Source organism: Cephus cinctus, unplaced genomic scaffold, assembly GCF_000341935.2.
Source record: "Cephus cinctus unplaced genomic scaffold, Ccin1 Ccin1_scaffold1847, whole genome shotgun sequence".
Classification (NCBI taxonomy): domain Eukaryota; kingdom Metazoa; phylum Arthropoda; class Insecta; order Hymenoptera; family Cephidae; genus Cephus; species Cephus cinctus.
The window spans coordinates 1-13,027 of record NW_014334027.1 but is presented as its reverse complement, the minus strand read 5'-3'; the positions used below and the strand labels follow the sequence as shown (position 1 = coordinate 13,027).

Here is a 13,027-nt window from a genome sequence, read left to right as displayed (position 1 = left end):
TGCTATTCAATGGGTCCGTTTCAAATGCATTGCCAGTACTACGGGTATTGTTATATCCATGTTTACCTAAATGCAATTGAGTGAGACACAATTAGATTAGCAGTCTTGGCAGTGCAATTTCGGAACGTACCTAACATCCAGCAAAGTTCATCGAATTTTCGCGAACCTCTATTTATTGTCTACAATATCGACGATAGATAACAGTATCAGTTTCAAATACATGAGTGACGTTATGTCAGCCAGTTTGATAAGTGCTCCGTGGCGTGGAGCGTGGCGCTGTATACGTCAAGCGTGGTTGGTTCTGATTGGTCAACAAAATTTACCCAATCAGTGCTTTCCATCTGTCTACCCCGGTTACTGCTACATTTTCCAACCACGTCCAGCGTTCCGGCATTATCGGCTTGTACTTTGCACGAGTAGGAAGTACGTCGAGTGGCTTAGCAGTCCGGGCGCCCAAAATGCGGTCTTTTTGCGCGATTTTCGCTATCTTGGCGATCTCCTTGGTCTCCGCAGACATCTACTTCGAAGAGAAGTTCCTCGATGGTAAGTAAGACCCAATATAATAAGATAAAAAACCATTACTCCTACCATTACCAAGCCTGTCGAAAGGCTATGTAAAATTACCACCCTGAATTCCTTTATCCGGCAACCACACCCTCCATACTTCCATACTATTCTCATGATGCTGAAGATAACTGTTTCTCAATGAATTTCTAATAAAATTTATATAATTATGCCGTTTCGTTAACCTTGCCGTGGATGCCTTCGTGGCTCAGCATTTCTGTAATGCATATCGACGAACGGCCACGCAATCTCCTGCTGAAGCGATCTGCGCAAACAGATTTCAAACTCTTTTAATCTATGAGAATCGTGAATATTCTCGAAACATGCGGAGTCACGTAGCCAAAAAGGAAACAAGAAATATTTCAGAAAAATATCAGAGATACACTTTTTTTCTTTTTTAATTGCTTCGACTACTTTGATCAGACTCTGATCTAACGGGAATCAGCATTGATGTGAAAAATTTTCAGTTTTTTAAGTCTAGTATGCACCAGGGTGATGATGTGCACGTTGAACGTGTGCGACCATATTTTTCGCGGGATGATTTGTTAACTTTGCCACGCGTTTCAGCGATTGCTATATTTGTCGATGTAGAAACTAAAGACAGGAGGATTCGTTGTTGGAATGGTATATGTATATATGGCGCTAGCTGAGGAGACATATTACCTTAAACGGTGAATCAGGCATCTTTTTCTCGGTTCCGTTATTTCGAATTTAGAAAAATTAACATTAATTCCTGAGAAGATCATGAGAATTGTAATTAATGAATTTGGTCGTTTTTATTATTCTATTTTGCAATTGGATTTTGAACTTGTTTAGTTGTATTGCAGGTTACTGTTCAATGACGGTTTTGGTGTTATTTTATTTTTACAGACTCGTGGGAAAAAGAGTGGATTTATTCAGAGCATCCTGGAAAGGAATTTGGAAAGTTTGTTTTGAGTCATGGAAAATTTTGGAACGACCCCGAAAATGATAAAGGTATCGTCATTATTTTAATTGAGTCATTAGTATAAACAAACACTACACTCCTTTGAAAAAAGTCAATTTTTGTTTCTAATTAAAAAAAATATTTAGGCCTGATTGCATGTACGTCAGTTTAGCTTTAAATAAGATTTGAATGCCATTTTGACCATGTGACTAGTCAGTGAGGCACTTATGCTTTAGTTAAATTTTAACCAATGTTGATGTGATTGGGCCTTTCTGAAATCGTTTCTGAGCCTAGAGTCACTTGTCGTACCTTATGGACGAAGAAGTGCTAGAGGAACTCAGAGAGCAAATCAAGTCTCACATATGCCCTGAATATGTAATTATGCATATATTAGGTACCTCGTGCAGATACACTCACATTTTACAATATCATGGACAAATAATTGTTTTTCATTTTTATTATAAATCATTTCATATTTTTTCATAGGTATCCAAACTTCACAAGATGCCCGGTTCTATGCTCTGAGCAGAAAATTTACTCCATTCAGCAATAAGGATAAACCTCTTGTTCTTCAGTTCACTGTCAAGCATGAACAAAATATTGATTGTGGAGGTGGTTACGCCAAGGTCTTTGATTGTGGACTAGAGCAGAAGGACATGCATGGAGACAGTCCATACCTTCTCATGTTTGGTAAGAAAATTTTCATTTTAGATTCATCAAAACTCATGTGATGAGAACGGTTTCCCAAATGTAATTAAATTTGTACACCGAGCCTAGAGTCACTTGTCATGCCTAAGTAGCGTGGTTGATGGGTGCTATAGGAACTCGGAGAATAATAGTCTCACTTATGCCCTGGGTTGGTTTTTTTTAACTCATCACAGGTACCATGTGAAGATACAATACCCTGTAACAAATTCTTTGTTTAATATAGAAAATAATGCAATGCTTGAATAATAAAAAAAAATAATACAGGTTTTTCTTCTGTAAACTGAAAATAAAAAATTTTGGAAGTCGTCCAATAGTGTCAAAGTACAATTTTATGGCTGTTTACATGGAAGTGTGCGCAGAATTTTTACAATATTCTGGGCAATGATCCAATGAATACTATGCTGTAGACGTTTCAATCTTTTTCATTGACTGTTGTAATTGCACTTACAGGACCTGACATTTGTGGACCCGGTACGAAGAAAGTGCATGTCATTTTCAACTACAAGGGCAAGAATCTCCTAATCAACAAGGATATTCGTTGCAAGGACGACGTCTATACTCATTTATACACATTAATTGTTAAGCCTGACAACACGTATCAGGTAATTGCATTGTTTCCCTTTATACAGATCAATAATTTCCTTCCTAGATTCCTTATCAATCAAAACTGTTTATCGCAATATATGCATTATTTATCTGCCTCATATTTATATTATAACGTATCACGTGTCGTGGTAAGCCTTCGTGTGTTGCTATGCGATAACCATTACAACAACAAGGATTGAACTATGAGTCTTAGAGTTACATGTCCTAATATATTTCATGGAGGACATGTGCTAAAGATACTCAAAGAGAAAAGATAGTCTCGCTTTATTTTCCTTGTGAATAAGTAAAACTTGCTTATCGCACGTACACCGTGAAGACCGACAGGCTGTTTATTAATAATGAGCGATGTTTTCCATAGAAACATGTTTCTGTTTCAAGGATTGTACAAATGATTTAGTTTCGTTGGACTTAGGTACTTATCGATAACGAGGTGGTCGAATCTGGAGAATTGGAAGCAGATTGGGACTTCCTGCCCCCAAAGAAGATCAAGGACCCGTCTCAGAGCAAGCCTGATGACTGGGACGACAAGCCTACCATTCCTGATCCTGATGATAAGAAGCCCGACGACTGGGACAAGCCAGAACACATTCCAGACCCTGAAGCGACCAAACCCGAGGATTGGGATGATGAAATGGACGGCGAGTGGGAAGCTCCAATGATCGATAACCCTGACTACAAGGGAGAGTGGAAGCCAAAGCAGATTGATAACCCCAACTACAAGGGACCCTGGGTTCACCCTGAGATCGATAACCCTGAATACACACCAGATCCTGAGCTTTATAAACGTGATGAGATCTGCGCTATCGGCTTTGACCTCTGGCAGGTTAAGTCCGGTACCATTTTCGATAATGTCATGATCACGGATGACATCGAGGCTGCTCGCAAGTTCGGCGAGGAAGTCTGGAAACCCACCTATGTAAGTATAATTCATTTAATTAATTCATAGCGATAACAATTCACAGTACAATGATGATAAAAGCGCTTCCGAACTCGATGAGCGATAAAAAGCTGGAATTCCTCGTTGCTGACCAATTCCTGTATCACAAGAATTTCAGTGAATGTTTAAGAAGAGCAGTTTTGAACTTCGACTATTATTCTCCCATTTCAGGAGGGTGAGAAGAAGATGAAGGAAGCTCAAGATGAGGAGGAAAAGAAGCAGAGAGAGAAGGAGAGCAAGGAAAGCGGAGATGAAAAAGAAGAGGACGAAGATGAGGATGAAGATGAAGAGGACAACACTGTCCCAGAAGTAGAGGTAAGCATTTATTAAAGCCCTTATAAACGAGATTCGTACTATCCCAGTATTTCCTTTCATACATTTGATTTCTTCAAAAAATGATGACAATAGAGATTCCGATTCTAGTGAGCGATAAAAAGCTGGAATTCCTCGTTGCTGACATTTTCCAATAAGATTCCATAGAGAGCTTACGAATTCGTTAATCCATAGAACCAAAACTCATACGGAAATCTACTTATCTGTTTCAGGAACACGACGAATTGTAAATACGCGTGTCATCTGGCACAAACACAGACTGTATTCCAGGAGCTGCCTGGCCACGACAAGGCAGTTGTCTCAGCATAGGCGACACCACAGCTTGAAGATAACTTTAAAAAAGAGTCACGCTGAATATTGGTACTTATGCTAGACGGGATATCAACGCAGGGAGTTATCACGCAGCCTCTCATTTACCCAATCTCTTCCCTTGATACTTGTACTAAACATCGTTCAGGGTAATCAGAACTAAAAAGAACTAGTAGTACATTTATATAGATCACTAGAGTATACCCATTATATATCATCATTATATACAGGATGGAAAATGTATAAGGGAAAAAGAAATCTCAACGGCGACGTGAAAAAGAGACAAAACTACTTGAAATAATTTCCAGCCCTTTATTACAGAATTCAATTAATTCGATAACGTACAATAAGATAAATGATTTCGTTTCCATGACCGGCCATTTTGTTGCCATTAACCCTGCGAGCCTAAATTTATACTATACCATTCGCTATGTACGTACTAATTCATCAATTCTTGTTTATTTGTCCTATTGATATTTCCTGGTTTAATCTAAAGAGTACCAGATAGTGCGTATTTACTTGCTAACTGTGTTGAGAGGAACGCTAGCGTATGTGCCGTATTACAAATGTGAAAGAAAAATAGGAATAACTGATGAAATGAAAAAAATTCACACAGTCTTGCTCCCATTGCCGCAGCTCCAAAAGACTATGTTGTTCCGTTTTTGTTTGTCAAGTGTGTTTTATATACATAAAAGTAATTCAGAAAAGAATGTAATTTAAATAATGCTATATATTATTTCGTTCTCCGTACAGTGTACGCGTAACTCGCTCTGCGACTACTAGCGTTTAAGTATAAAAGTGATGGGTGTGTGCAAAAATGACTGAGTGATAATAATTGATAATTATATCAAACAACCAATAACCATGTAATAAATACATAAGACTTTTCTAGATGTGCTCAGGTCGTTTATTCTTCTGACAATCCTTCTGGCCTTAAGGTCATTTTTGGTATCCATGCTTTGATTAGGTCACGTGAGATACACCTGAGTACGCACTAGATTGAATAATAATATATAGCAATGGTAAATTAATTTATACTTTATTTGATGTCCTTATAAATTAACATTAATCACGTAAACAAATCGGTGTAGCTTACGATATGACGAGTTTTCGTACTTATAGACGTAAAATGGAGTTGCCTGAAAGTCTATAATTTCGAAAGATCTTAATACGTTTTTACGTATTGTAAAGACAAATAATTGTTTATATCAGGGGTTTATGATTATCTGTATTAAGTGTAACTGGTATGGAATGTTAATGGGAGTAATTTATGTATACGTAGTATTCATCGCAAGTGCAGTTTGCATCGTACATCAGAAAATCTTGTATAATGCGGTAGGTTTAATTTTTGCAAGGCATACGAACCCATCAATACTTCTTATAAAAGACAGACAATTGACAGATTAAGAAATTACGATATGTTAGACATTGTGTATAATGCCTCATGAGCACCAAGCTGTTGCGTTAGCCAATCTAGACCCTGTGTGGCACCAGTAATGTCAGTCGACGGGGAAGATCCTTGAATGTGCCATGCTCGTCCACAGCACAGCTTTTGCAGGGATAGGATATCTGATAACTCCTCTACGCTAGTACATCCTGGCACATCCTGAGATTGAAAGGAAAGTATTCGTTAGTATCGAGTATTAAAATGAAAGGATTTTTAGTTGATGAGCTACTTTGGAAGTTACCTGCTTATTAGCGTAAATCAAGAACAGAGCATCCTTAAGTTCGCGTTCGCTGACTATCTTTGATAATTCTTTTTGAGCTTCTTCGAAACGCAATGTGTCACTAGAGTCGACGACGAAGATCACGGCTTGAGTATTGTGATAGTAATGTTTCCATAGTGGTCTGAATTTGTCCTGTCCGCCGACGTCCCACAAGGTGAATACAAGATTCTTATACTCTAGACTCTCCACGTTGAAACCAATTGTTGGGATTGGTGGTGTTGATAAGGTTGTACCTCTCATGGCTGAGAGGATACTCGTCTTCCCGGCACCGTCCAGGCCCAGGATCACGACGCGCATGTCGATTTTGGTACCAATGTGTACCCGATTATCCTGTAATGTGTAGATAGCATATATCTTGCGTGATTTGATGGTTGAAGGCGTTTGTTGTATTACAAACCCTGCTGAAGATGATAGGGATGGATGACTCTGGTGTTAAAAGATCAGGTTCACGTTGCACGTAGTGCTGATGCTGTTGTTCTAAGGATGCTAGATCTTCCTTTACTTTTGCTACGCTGCTCAGTAACTTCCAGTCTTCTGAATCCAGGATACTTTCCAGCTGAATGCAGACTCCTGCTATGCGAGATCTTGTTGTTGTTAATTCCTTTTGCTGTTGACGTAGAGCAGATAGACGTCCACGGGTTTCTGTATCTATACATGTTATGGCAGCCTTTTCTTGCTCTGCAAGCAATGCTCTTAGATCCTCGAAATGCTGTCTGACACGCTGTCTTGCATCCTCTATTGCCCAGCCCTCCAATTCCTGTATTACTATCTCTGTGTAGAGATATGTGAATTGTAGATTGATGTGAGAGCTGTATTAGTTTGTCACAGACAAATTGTAAGCAGGCTTACCTATTTTGTGTGCTGTGTCTCTCATGCTTTCCATAAACTGTGTCATTTTCTGCAGTGCTCCGATGATTGATCTCCTAATATTCTCTGCCTCGATCTCAACCAGGCTTGGCTGGAATTATTAGTTCTTTATGTATCTTAGTACGTTAAGGTGACAACTGTTTAGTATACCTTATGGATACTATGTCGGCCATAATCTTTACATAGGTAACACAACAGAGCATTGTGACACCCTTCTTGAGTACAAGTAAATTCTGCAATGTGTGAAGTATGTATAGGGCATTTTGGTTTCTCTCTGGGTTTCTCCGATAGAGGAACTCTTCTATGTTTGGTAAGAGTTCTCATAGAATGAGTAAGGACGTCACAGGCTACACATAAATGTGTTTCACATACAGTACAGTATAGTACTGCAATATGCTCCTCGTCCTCGTCACAATTTTGTGTAGACTGCAGTCTTTCACGTTCTAGGTCTAAAGTCTTCTGAGTACTTGATTGCTCCAATCTTTCTAGGAGTTCTATCAGGGCAAAATTTTTCTTCAGACTATATATCCCATTATCAGTTACTTGCGTGGGCTGTCTGTCAAAGGGACAGAGGAGAATTTGTTGGTCTGTCATGTTAGGTCGAAGACGTAAAAGACAAGCATGACAGACTGTATGCCCACAGTGGAGTAATCGAGGTACCTTAGCACCGTCCACAGAAAATACTTCCTCACAAACACGACACTCCAGTTCCTGTACAAATATAAATTAATTTTTATATTTACCATATAATTTAAAAGGCGTACCTAAAAAATGGTTAACCAGTTGTGTCCTACACATCTCACAATTTTTATTAACGTTAGAACAATTAAACATTGTAATCATCTTACATTAGGCTTAATCGTTTTGAGAGAGCGTTTCAAGTATTTACTGATTCGATCCTTGTCTTCAGTCATATTTATTTAATTTTTGATTCACTTTGGCAGCTGATACTTAGTGATTGTATTTGCTAAAATTTGGCTCTGCTAACCAGGTTCAGCATCTATGCTTAGCAACATAAACTGTATACGTCAACGAATTTACCTGCAGTTAGTAAGATAAAAATCTATTTTAAATTGGTTTCATAACGCTTACCATTGGTAGTAGTTCCTTGCATCAACTGTAAGATGTACCTCATGCAAGTGTAATTTGCAACTAATTTCAAATTCACGGGTTGAAACATTTTTATTTCAAATATATACATAGATTGGACACAAATATGTTTATCCTAAGATTAAGGTGGTCCCGTGATGATACCCAATTAAAGATAAAATTCTTAATTGTTTTATATTTACCAGATAATAACTAAATATTTGAAAATGATTTGCCGTATAGTTTCTGAGATATAAAAGTTCAATATCTTCATTTTAGTACGGTAGAACGCAATGATTTTGTGCTCGTATGGATTGAGATTATCTTATATTTTCACTCATTTATTGTTGAACCTAAAATCTTACAATTTTCTTTTACCACCTGTTTCAATCTGACCACCTCTATTACCATAACCGGACCACCTTACAGGCTTTAGTACGGTAGAACGCAATGATTTTGTGCTCGTATGGATTGAGATTATCTTATATTTTCACTCATTTATTGTTGAACCTAAAATCTTACAATTTTCTTTTACCACCTGTTTCAATCTGACCATCTCTATTACCATAACCGGACCACCTTAACAGGTAACGTCTACAGAATAAAAATTATTTTTTTTGAATACCTATGATATTAATTAAAATTCACTATTCAATAGTGCATTTAATGTTAATGTTAAGATAAAATTCACAAGTTAACATGCTAAAGCTTAGGCGTGCCTGAAACATAATCAAAGGTTATACAATTTTAATTAATAATACAAATCAAAACAATATTTTGTTAAAAAAACAATTGTACATTTATTCTAATTTCAGACGTTTTGCGACATCGTCCACGGTAGTGTCTCGCGGATCATCTGGGAAATAGTCGAATTCCGTCTAGGGTTGAACAAAATAAATTTTTTAATATTTCAAATACATGAAACATTGAATACTTAATTTATATTACTTACAGTTTTTGTGTTTCTGTTTTTACATATATCTGTTTGACAATTACAATTTGAACAGGATGTTTTATGACGACGACAAGTACACAACCGCGTGGAACAGTTCGTTTTACACGAACATTTGATCTCTCCGCCGGATGATCGTTTTAAAGGTTGAACATCATCTTTGCTTAAATCTGTTAACACGCTCTAAAATAAGACACAAAATATACTGATAGTAACGATATCATTTAATTACAGTTAAAATTGCTAGAACGACGATAGTGGAACATACTGATTATAGATAAATAGAAGCTTCATAATTTTAACAAAATCGTAACAAAAACATTAAATAAATATTATAGTAACTTACTACGGTTTTTCTAGTTCGTTTGTATAGTGGTGTTTTTCTCCAATCAGGATCATTATCATTATCGTCATCGGCGCCAAAACTATCATCTGAAAACATATCTTTCCAAACTACTCGTGGATCTTGGTTTTCGTCAACCGTGAATTTAGACTTTTTCGTTTTTTTATGGCCAGTAGTTTTCGAGTTCTGTGACATAAATATCCGAGTAGGTTAATACAAAATACATCAAATTTACCTTTGAAAATATTGTCCACCATTCCTTTGACAGCAGTATTATAGAAATCCTCTTGTTCAATATCAGCCCCAAAGACATGATTGTATGTAAAAGATTTTTCTGTGCCCCGCAATTGTACCTGTGGTTCACCCGGAACAACATCAAGACATACTTGGCACCCTGTATTAATTTCAGATTGCACCAATGGACGTATTCTGACAGCAACTTGTACACACTCATGAGCCATCTGTAGTAATGAAATTATTTACTGTTTAGATGTTACAATTTTTATTTAAGTAACTGATTTTATACAATTTTATGTAGCTTGGGGTATTTGTCAGAAACCTTAGGAAACAAAGTTTCTGATTGATCAAAATTGTTTCATTTGAAAATTATGAAGCGCCTAATTTTTTAGTCGTATGACTACCCTGGGATAACTTCTTAATTCAGCCTGTTTCAATATCTTACTCGTTTAAAAGTACAGACCAACTTGTTAGAAATGGTCTGTTACGTTTATTTTGCACTGTCTACTTGCTGTACTATGTACTGTTTATGTAAGTGATTAGTGAATCTTTATTTCATTTAATACTTTTTCCGAATATTGCAATTGGTAATTCTGAAGCTATAATCTTAAAAATTATAGAATACTTCAATTATACAAAGAATTCAACAATTTTTCACCATGCTCGATAACGCTACAAGACTCTCTCGACAGTTGAAAAGTAACGGATGTATAAGAATTTGAATTGTACTACGTACATAAAAATATATCTACGTAAATAAATAAATGATGCGCATATATTCACATTTCATGGTTCGATAATATTTGTATTATTGTAGATTTCAAAAATTAATTAGTCTAAAGTATAAACGCGCGCGCGCGCGCGCGCGCACACACACACACACACACACACACATACACACACACACAAAAATTAAGGTGGTCCCGTGATGATACCCAATTAAAGATAAAATTCTTAATTGTTTTATATTTACCAGATAATAACTAAATATTTGAAAATGATTTGCCGTATAGTTTCTGAGATATAAAAGTTCAATATCTTCATTTTAGTACGGTAGAACGCAATGATTTTGTGCTCGTATGGATTGAGATTATCTTATATTTTCACTCATTTATTGTTGAACCTAAAATCTTACAATTTTCTTTTACCACCTGTTTCAATCTGACCATCTCTATTACCATAACCGGACCACCTTAACAGGTAACGTCTACAGAATAAAAATTATTTTTTTTGAATACCTATGATATTAATTAAAATTCACTATTCAATAGTGCATTTAATGTTAATGTTAAGATAAAATTCACAAGTTAACATGCTAAAGCTTAGGCGTGCCTGAAACATAATCAAAGGTTATACAATTTTAATTAATAATACAAATCAAAACAATATTTTGTTAAAAAAACAATTGTACATTTATTCTAATTTCAGACGTTTTGCGACATCGTCCACGGTAGTGTCTCGCGGATCATCTGGGAAATAGTCGAATTCCGTCTAGGATTGAACAAAATAAATTTTTTAATATTTCAAATACATGAAACATTGAATACTTAATTTATATTACTTACAGTTTTTGTGTTTCTGTTTTTACATATATCTGTTTGACAATTACAATTTGAACAGGATGTTTTATGACGACGACAAGTACACAACCGCGTGGAACAGTTCGTTTTACACGAACATTTGATCTCTCCGCCGGATGATCGTTTTAAAGGTTGAACATCATCTTTGCTTAAATCTGTTAACACGCTCTAAAATAAGACACAAAATATACTGATAGTAACGATATCATTTAATTACAGTTAAAATTGCTAGAACGACGATAGTGGAACATACTGATTATAGATAAATAGAAGCTTCATAATTTTAACAAAATCGTAACAAAAACATTAAATAAATATTATAGTAACTTACTACGGTTTTTCTAGTTCGTTTGTATAGTGGTGTTTTTCTCCAATCAGGATCATTATCATTATCGTCATCGGCGCCAAAACTATCATCTGAAAAAATATCTTTCCAAACTACTCGTGGATCTTGGTTTTCGTCAACCGTGAATTTAGACTTTTTCGTTTTTGTATGGCCAGTAGCTTTCGAGTTCTGTGACATAAATATCCGAGTAGGAAAAAGTCATGATCATTAAAGAATTATAAAAATGTTTTTTTTTTTTATATCTAAAGATAATATTTCCTTACGTTGGCCGATTCGTTATTTTTCCAAGCTTCCTCGCGTTCCTGCTCTAAGGCTTGACAACGTTCTTTGTACATTTTCAATTCACGTTTCAACCATGTGTTCTCAGTGTTTTCAATATTGGAATTTTCATTAGTACCCCGAAGATGTTCTATACAATCCATAACATCCTGCTCGTATTCAGATTGGAGCTTTGCAAGTTTTTGCTCATACTCTGCTTTTAATGCAATTGCTTGAAGTTCACTTTGCCGAATCTTAAGATGTTGCTGATCACATGTGTCCTGTAATTAATTAGTTCATATTAAATCTTATATCAGATGTTTGATATCTAATTTATAACGAGGAACATCGTTCCCTTTTTTACATGTCTAAAATAATACTGAAGGAGAATATGATTATTAAGATTAACTTACTATCAGTTCCTCGTATTCCCAATTTTTTGCAATTTCTCTTTTATGTATATCTCCTACTATTTCGAAGACAATATTAAGAGCAGTCTTGGCATCGGCCATGGACCTCACAGTCTGCCATCGTGACTTACACCTATTCTCTATAAAATCAAATATCGGATGCATGTGAATCTATACGCAACTGCCCTTTTTAATTTTTTATAAACTTAATTAAATAATTGTATATTTTTTTACCTTGGTCAGATTCTAAAATCTCGCGTTGCAGTTGTGCTATTTGTGCACTTCGCAATTCAACATTCTGTACGAGTTCATCTAAATCATTTTGATATGTGGGAGATTCCCGAGCCATTTTGTCAGTCTTAAGCTTTTCTAATTTTACGGCATGATCTGACCTATCTTGTAACAAACGCTGAAGAGTGAGTTCTGCGTTATTGACACTAAATAGTAATTCCAATTCTTGATTGATCCAGTCTTTAATATTTTCTGTGTTTGTATTTTTCTCACTGCTATGCTGTTTAACTTTGCGTTGTACCTCCAATGCTTCCTATAGATTGAAGGATATTAAATAAATATTATTTTTCATCTTCTCTACACTCCATATTGCCATATGAATGTTAGGATTGGAGTAAATTACCTTCAACCGTTTATTAATAGCATGGGCTTCCTCTACTTTTCTCTTCAAGACATTCTGTTGCTTACTATAGTGATTTTCCATTCGCATCATCTGATACTGACGCTTTCTTTCTTGGTCTTTTAACTTACTTAGTTCCTGTTCCTTCGCTTTCTTCCAACGATTAAAGCTTTCAGTCTCACGTCGCATCTGTTTCATTAACGAT

General features: G+C 36.0%; 3 protein-coding genes and 1 long non-coding RNA gene across 10 annotated transcripts; 2 read left to right on the top strand and 2 right to left on the bottom strand.

Moving 5' to 3' along the window:
- Positions 1–349: 349 nt before the first annotated feature.
- LOC107273853 (calreticulin) lies at positions 350–5,279 on the top strand. Its single transcript, XM_015752426.2, has 7 exons — positions 350–543; positions 1,435–1,539; positions 1,976–2,179; positions 2,648–2,799; positions 3,216–3,719; positions 3,912–4,055; positions 4,286–5,279. The coding sequence occupies exons 1-7, from the start codon at positions 459–461 to the stop codon at positions 4,301–4,303; spliced, it is 1,212 nt and encodes a 403-aa protein (XP_015607912.1). The 5' UTR covers positions 350–458; the 3' UTR covers positions 4,304–5,279.
- Positions 5,280–5,402: 123 nt separating this feature from the next.
- LOC107273851 (E3 ubiquitin-protein ligase TRIM23) lies at positions 5,403–8,145 on the bottom strand. Of its 2 annotated transcripts, none has more exons than XM_025091137.1 (6): positions 8,069–8,145; positions 7,127–7,687; positions 6,959–7,067; positions 6,507–6,880; positions 6,071–6,439; positions 5,403–5,988 (listed from the first exon to the last, which is right to left on the bottom strand). In XM_025091137.1, exons 1-6 carry the CDS (start codon positions 8,069–8,071, stop codon positions 5,794–5,796), a joined length of 1,611 nt encoding a protein of 536 aa, XP_024946905.1. In that variant the 5' UTR covers positions 8,072–8,145; the 3' UTR covers positions 5,403–5,793. The 2 variants fall into 2 exon arrangements, with proteins under 2 accessions (XP_024946905.1, XP_015607909.1); XM_015752423.2 differs by lacking the exon at positions 8,069–8,145 and adding an exon at positions 7,825–8,048.
- Positions 8,146–8,536: 391 nt separating this feature from the next.
- On the bottom strand, positions 8,537–13,019 carry LOC107273852 (chromosome-associated kinesin KIF4). 6 transcript variants are annotated; one of them, XM_025091143.1, is made up of 8 exons: positions 12,826–13,019; positions 12,426–12,735; positions 12,195–12,331; positions 11,787–12,062; positions 9,364–9,546; positions 9,018–9,200; positions 8,864–8,943; positions 8,537–8,784 (listed from the first exon to the last, which is right to left on the bottom strand). In XM_025091143.1, exons 1-7 carry the CDS (start codon positions 13,009–13,011, stop codon positions 8,866–8,868), a joined length of 1,353 nt encoding a protein of 450 aa, XP_024946911.1. In that variant the 5' UTR covers positions 13,012–13,019; the 3' UTR covers positions 8,537–8,784; positions 8,864–8,865. The 6 variants fall into 6 exon arrangements, with proteins under 6 accessions (XP_024946911.1, XP_024946907.1, XP_024946908.1 ...); XM_025091139.1 differs by having other exon boundaries at positions 8,870–8,943; XM_025091140.1 differs by having other exon boundaries at positions 8,870–8,943; positions 9,367–9,546.
- On the top strand, positions 9,818–10,379 carry LOC112495268. The gene is made up of 2 exons (XR_003061648.1): positions 9,818–10,128; positions 10,218–10,379. It is a non-coding gene; the product is annotated as an uncharacterized LOC112495268 (long non-coding RNA).
- Positions 13,020–13,027: the final 8 nt, after the last annotated feature.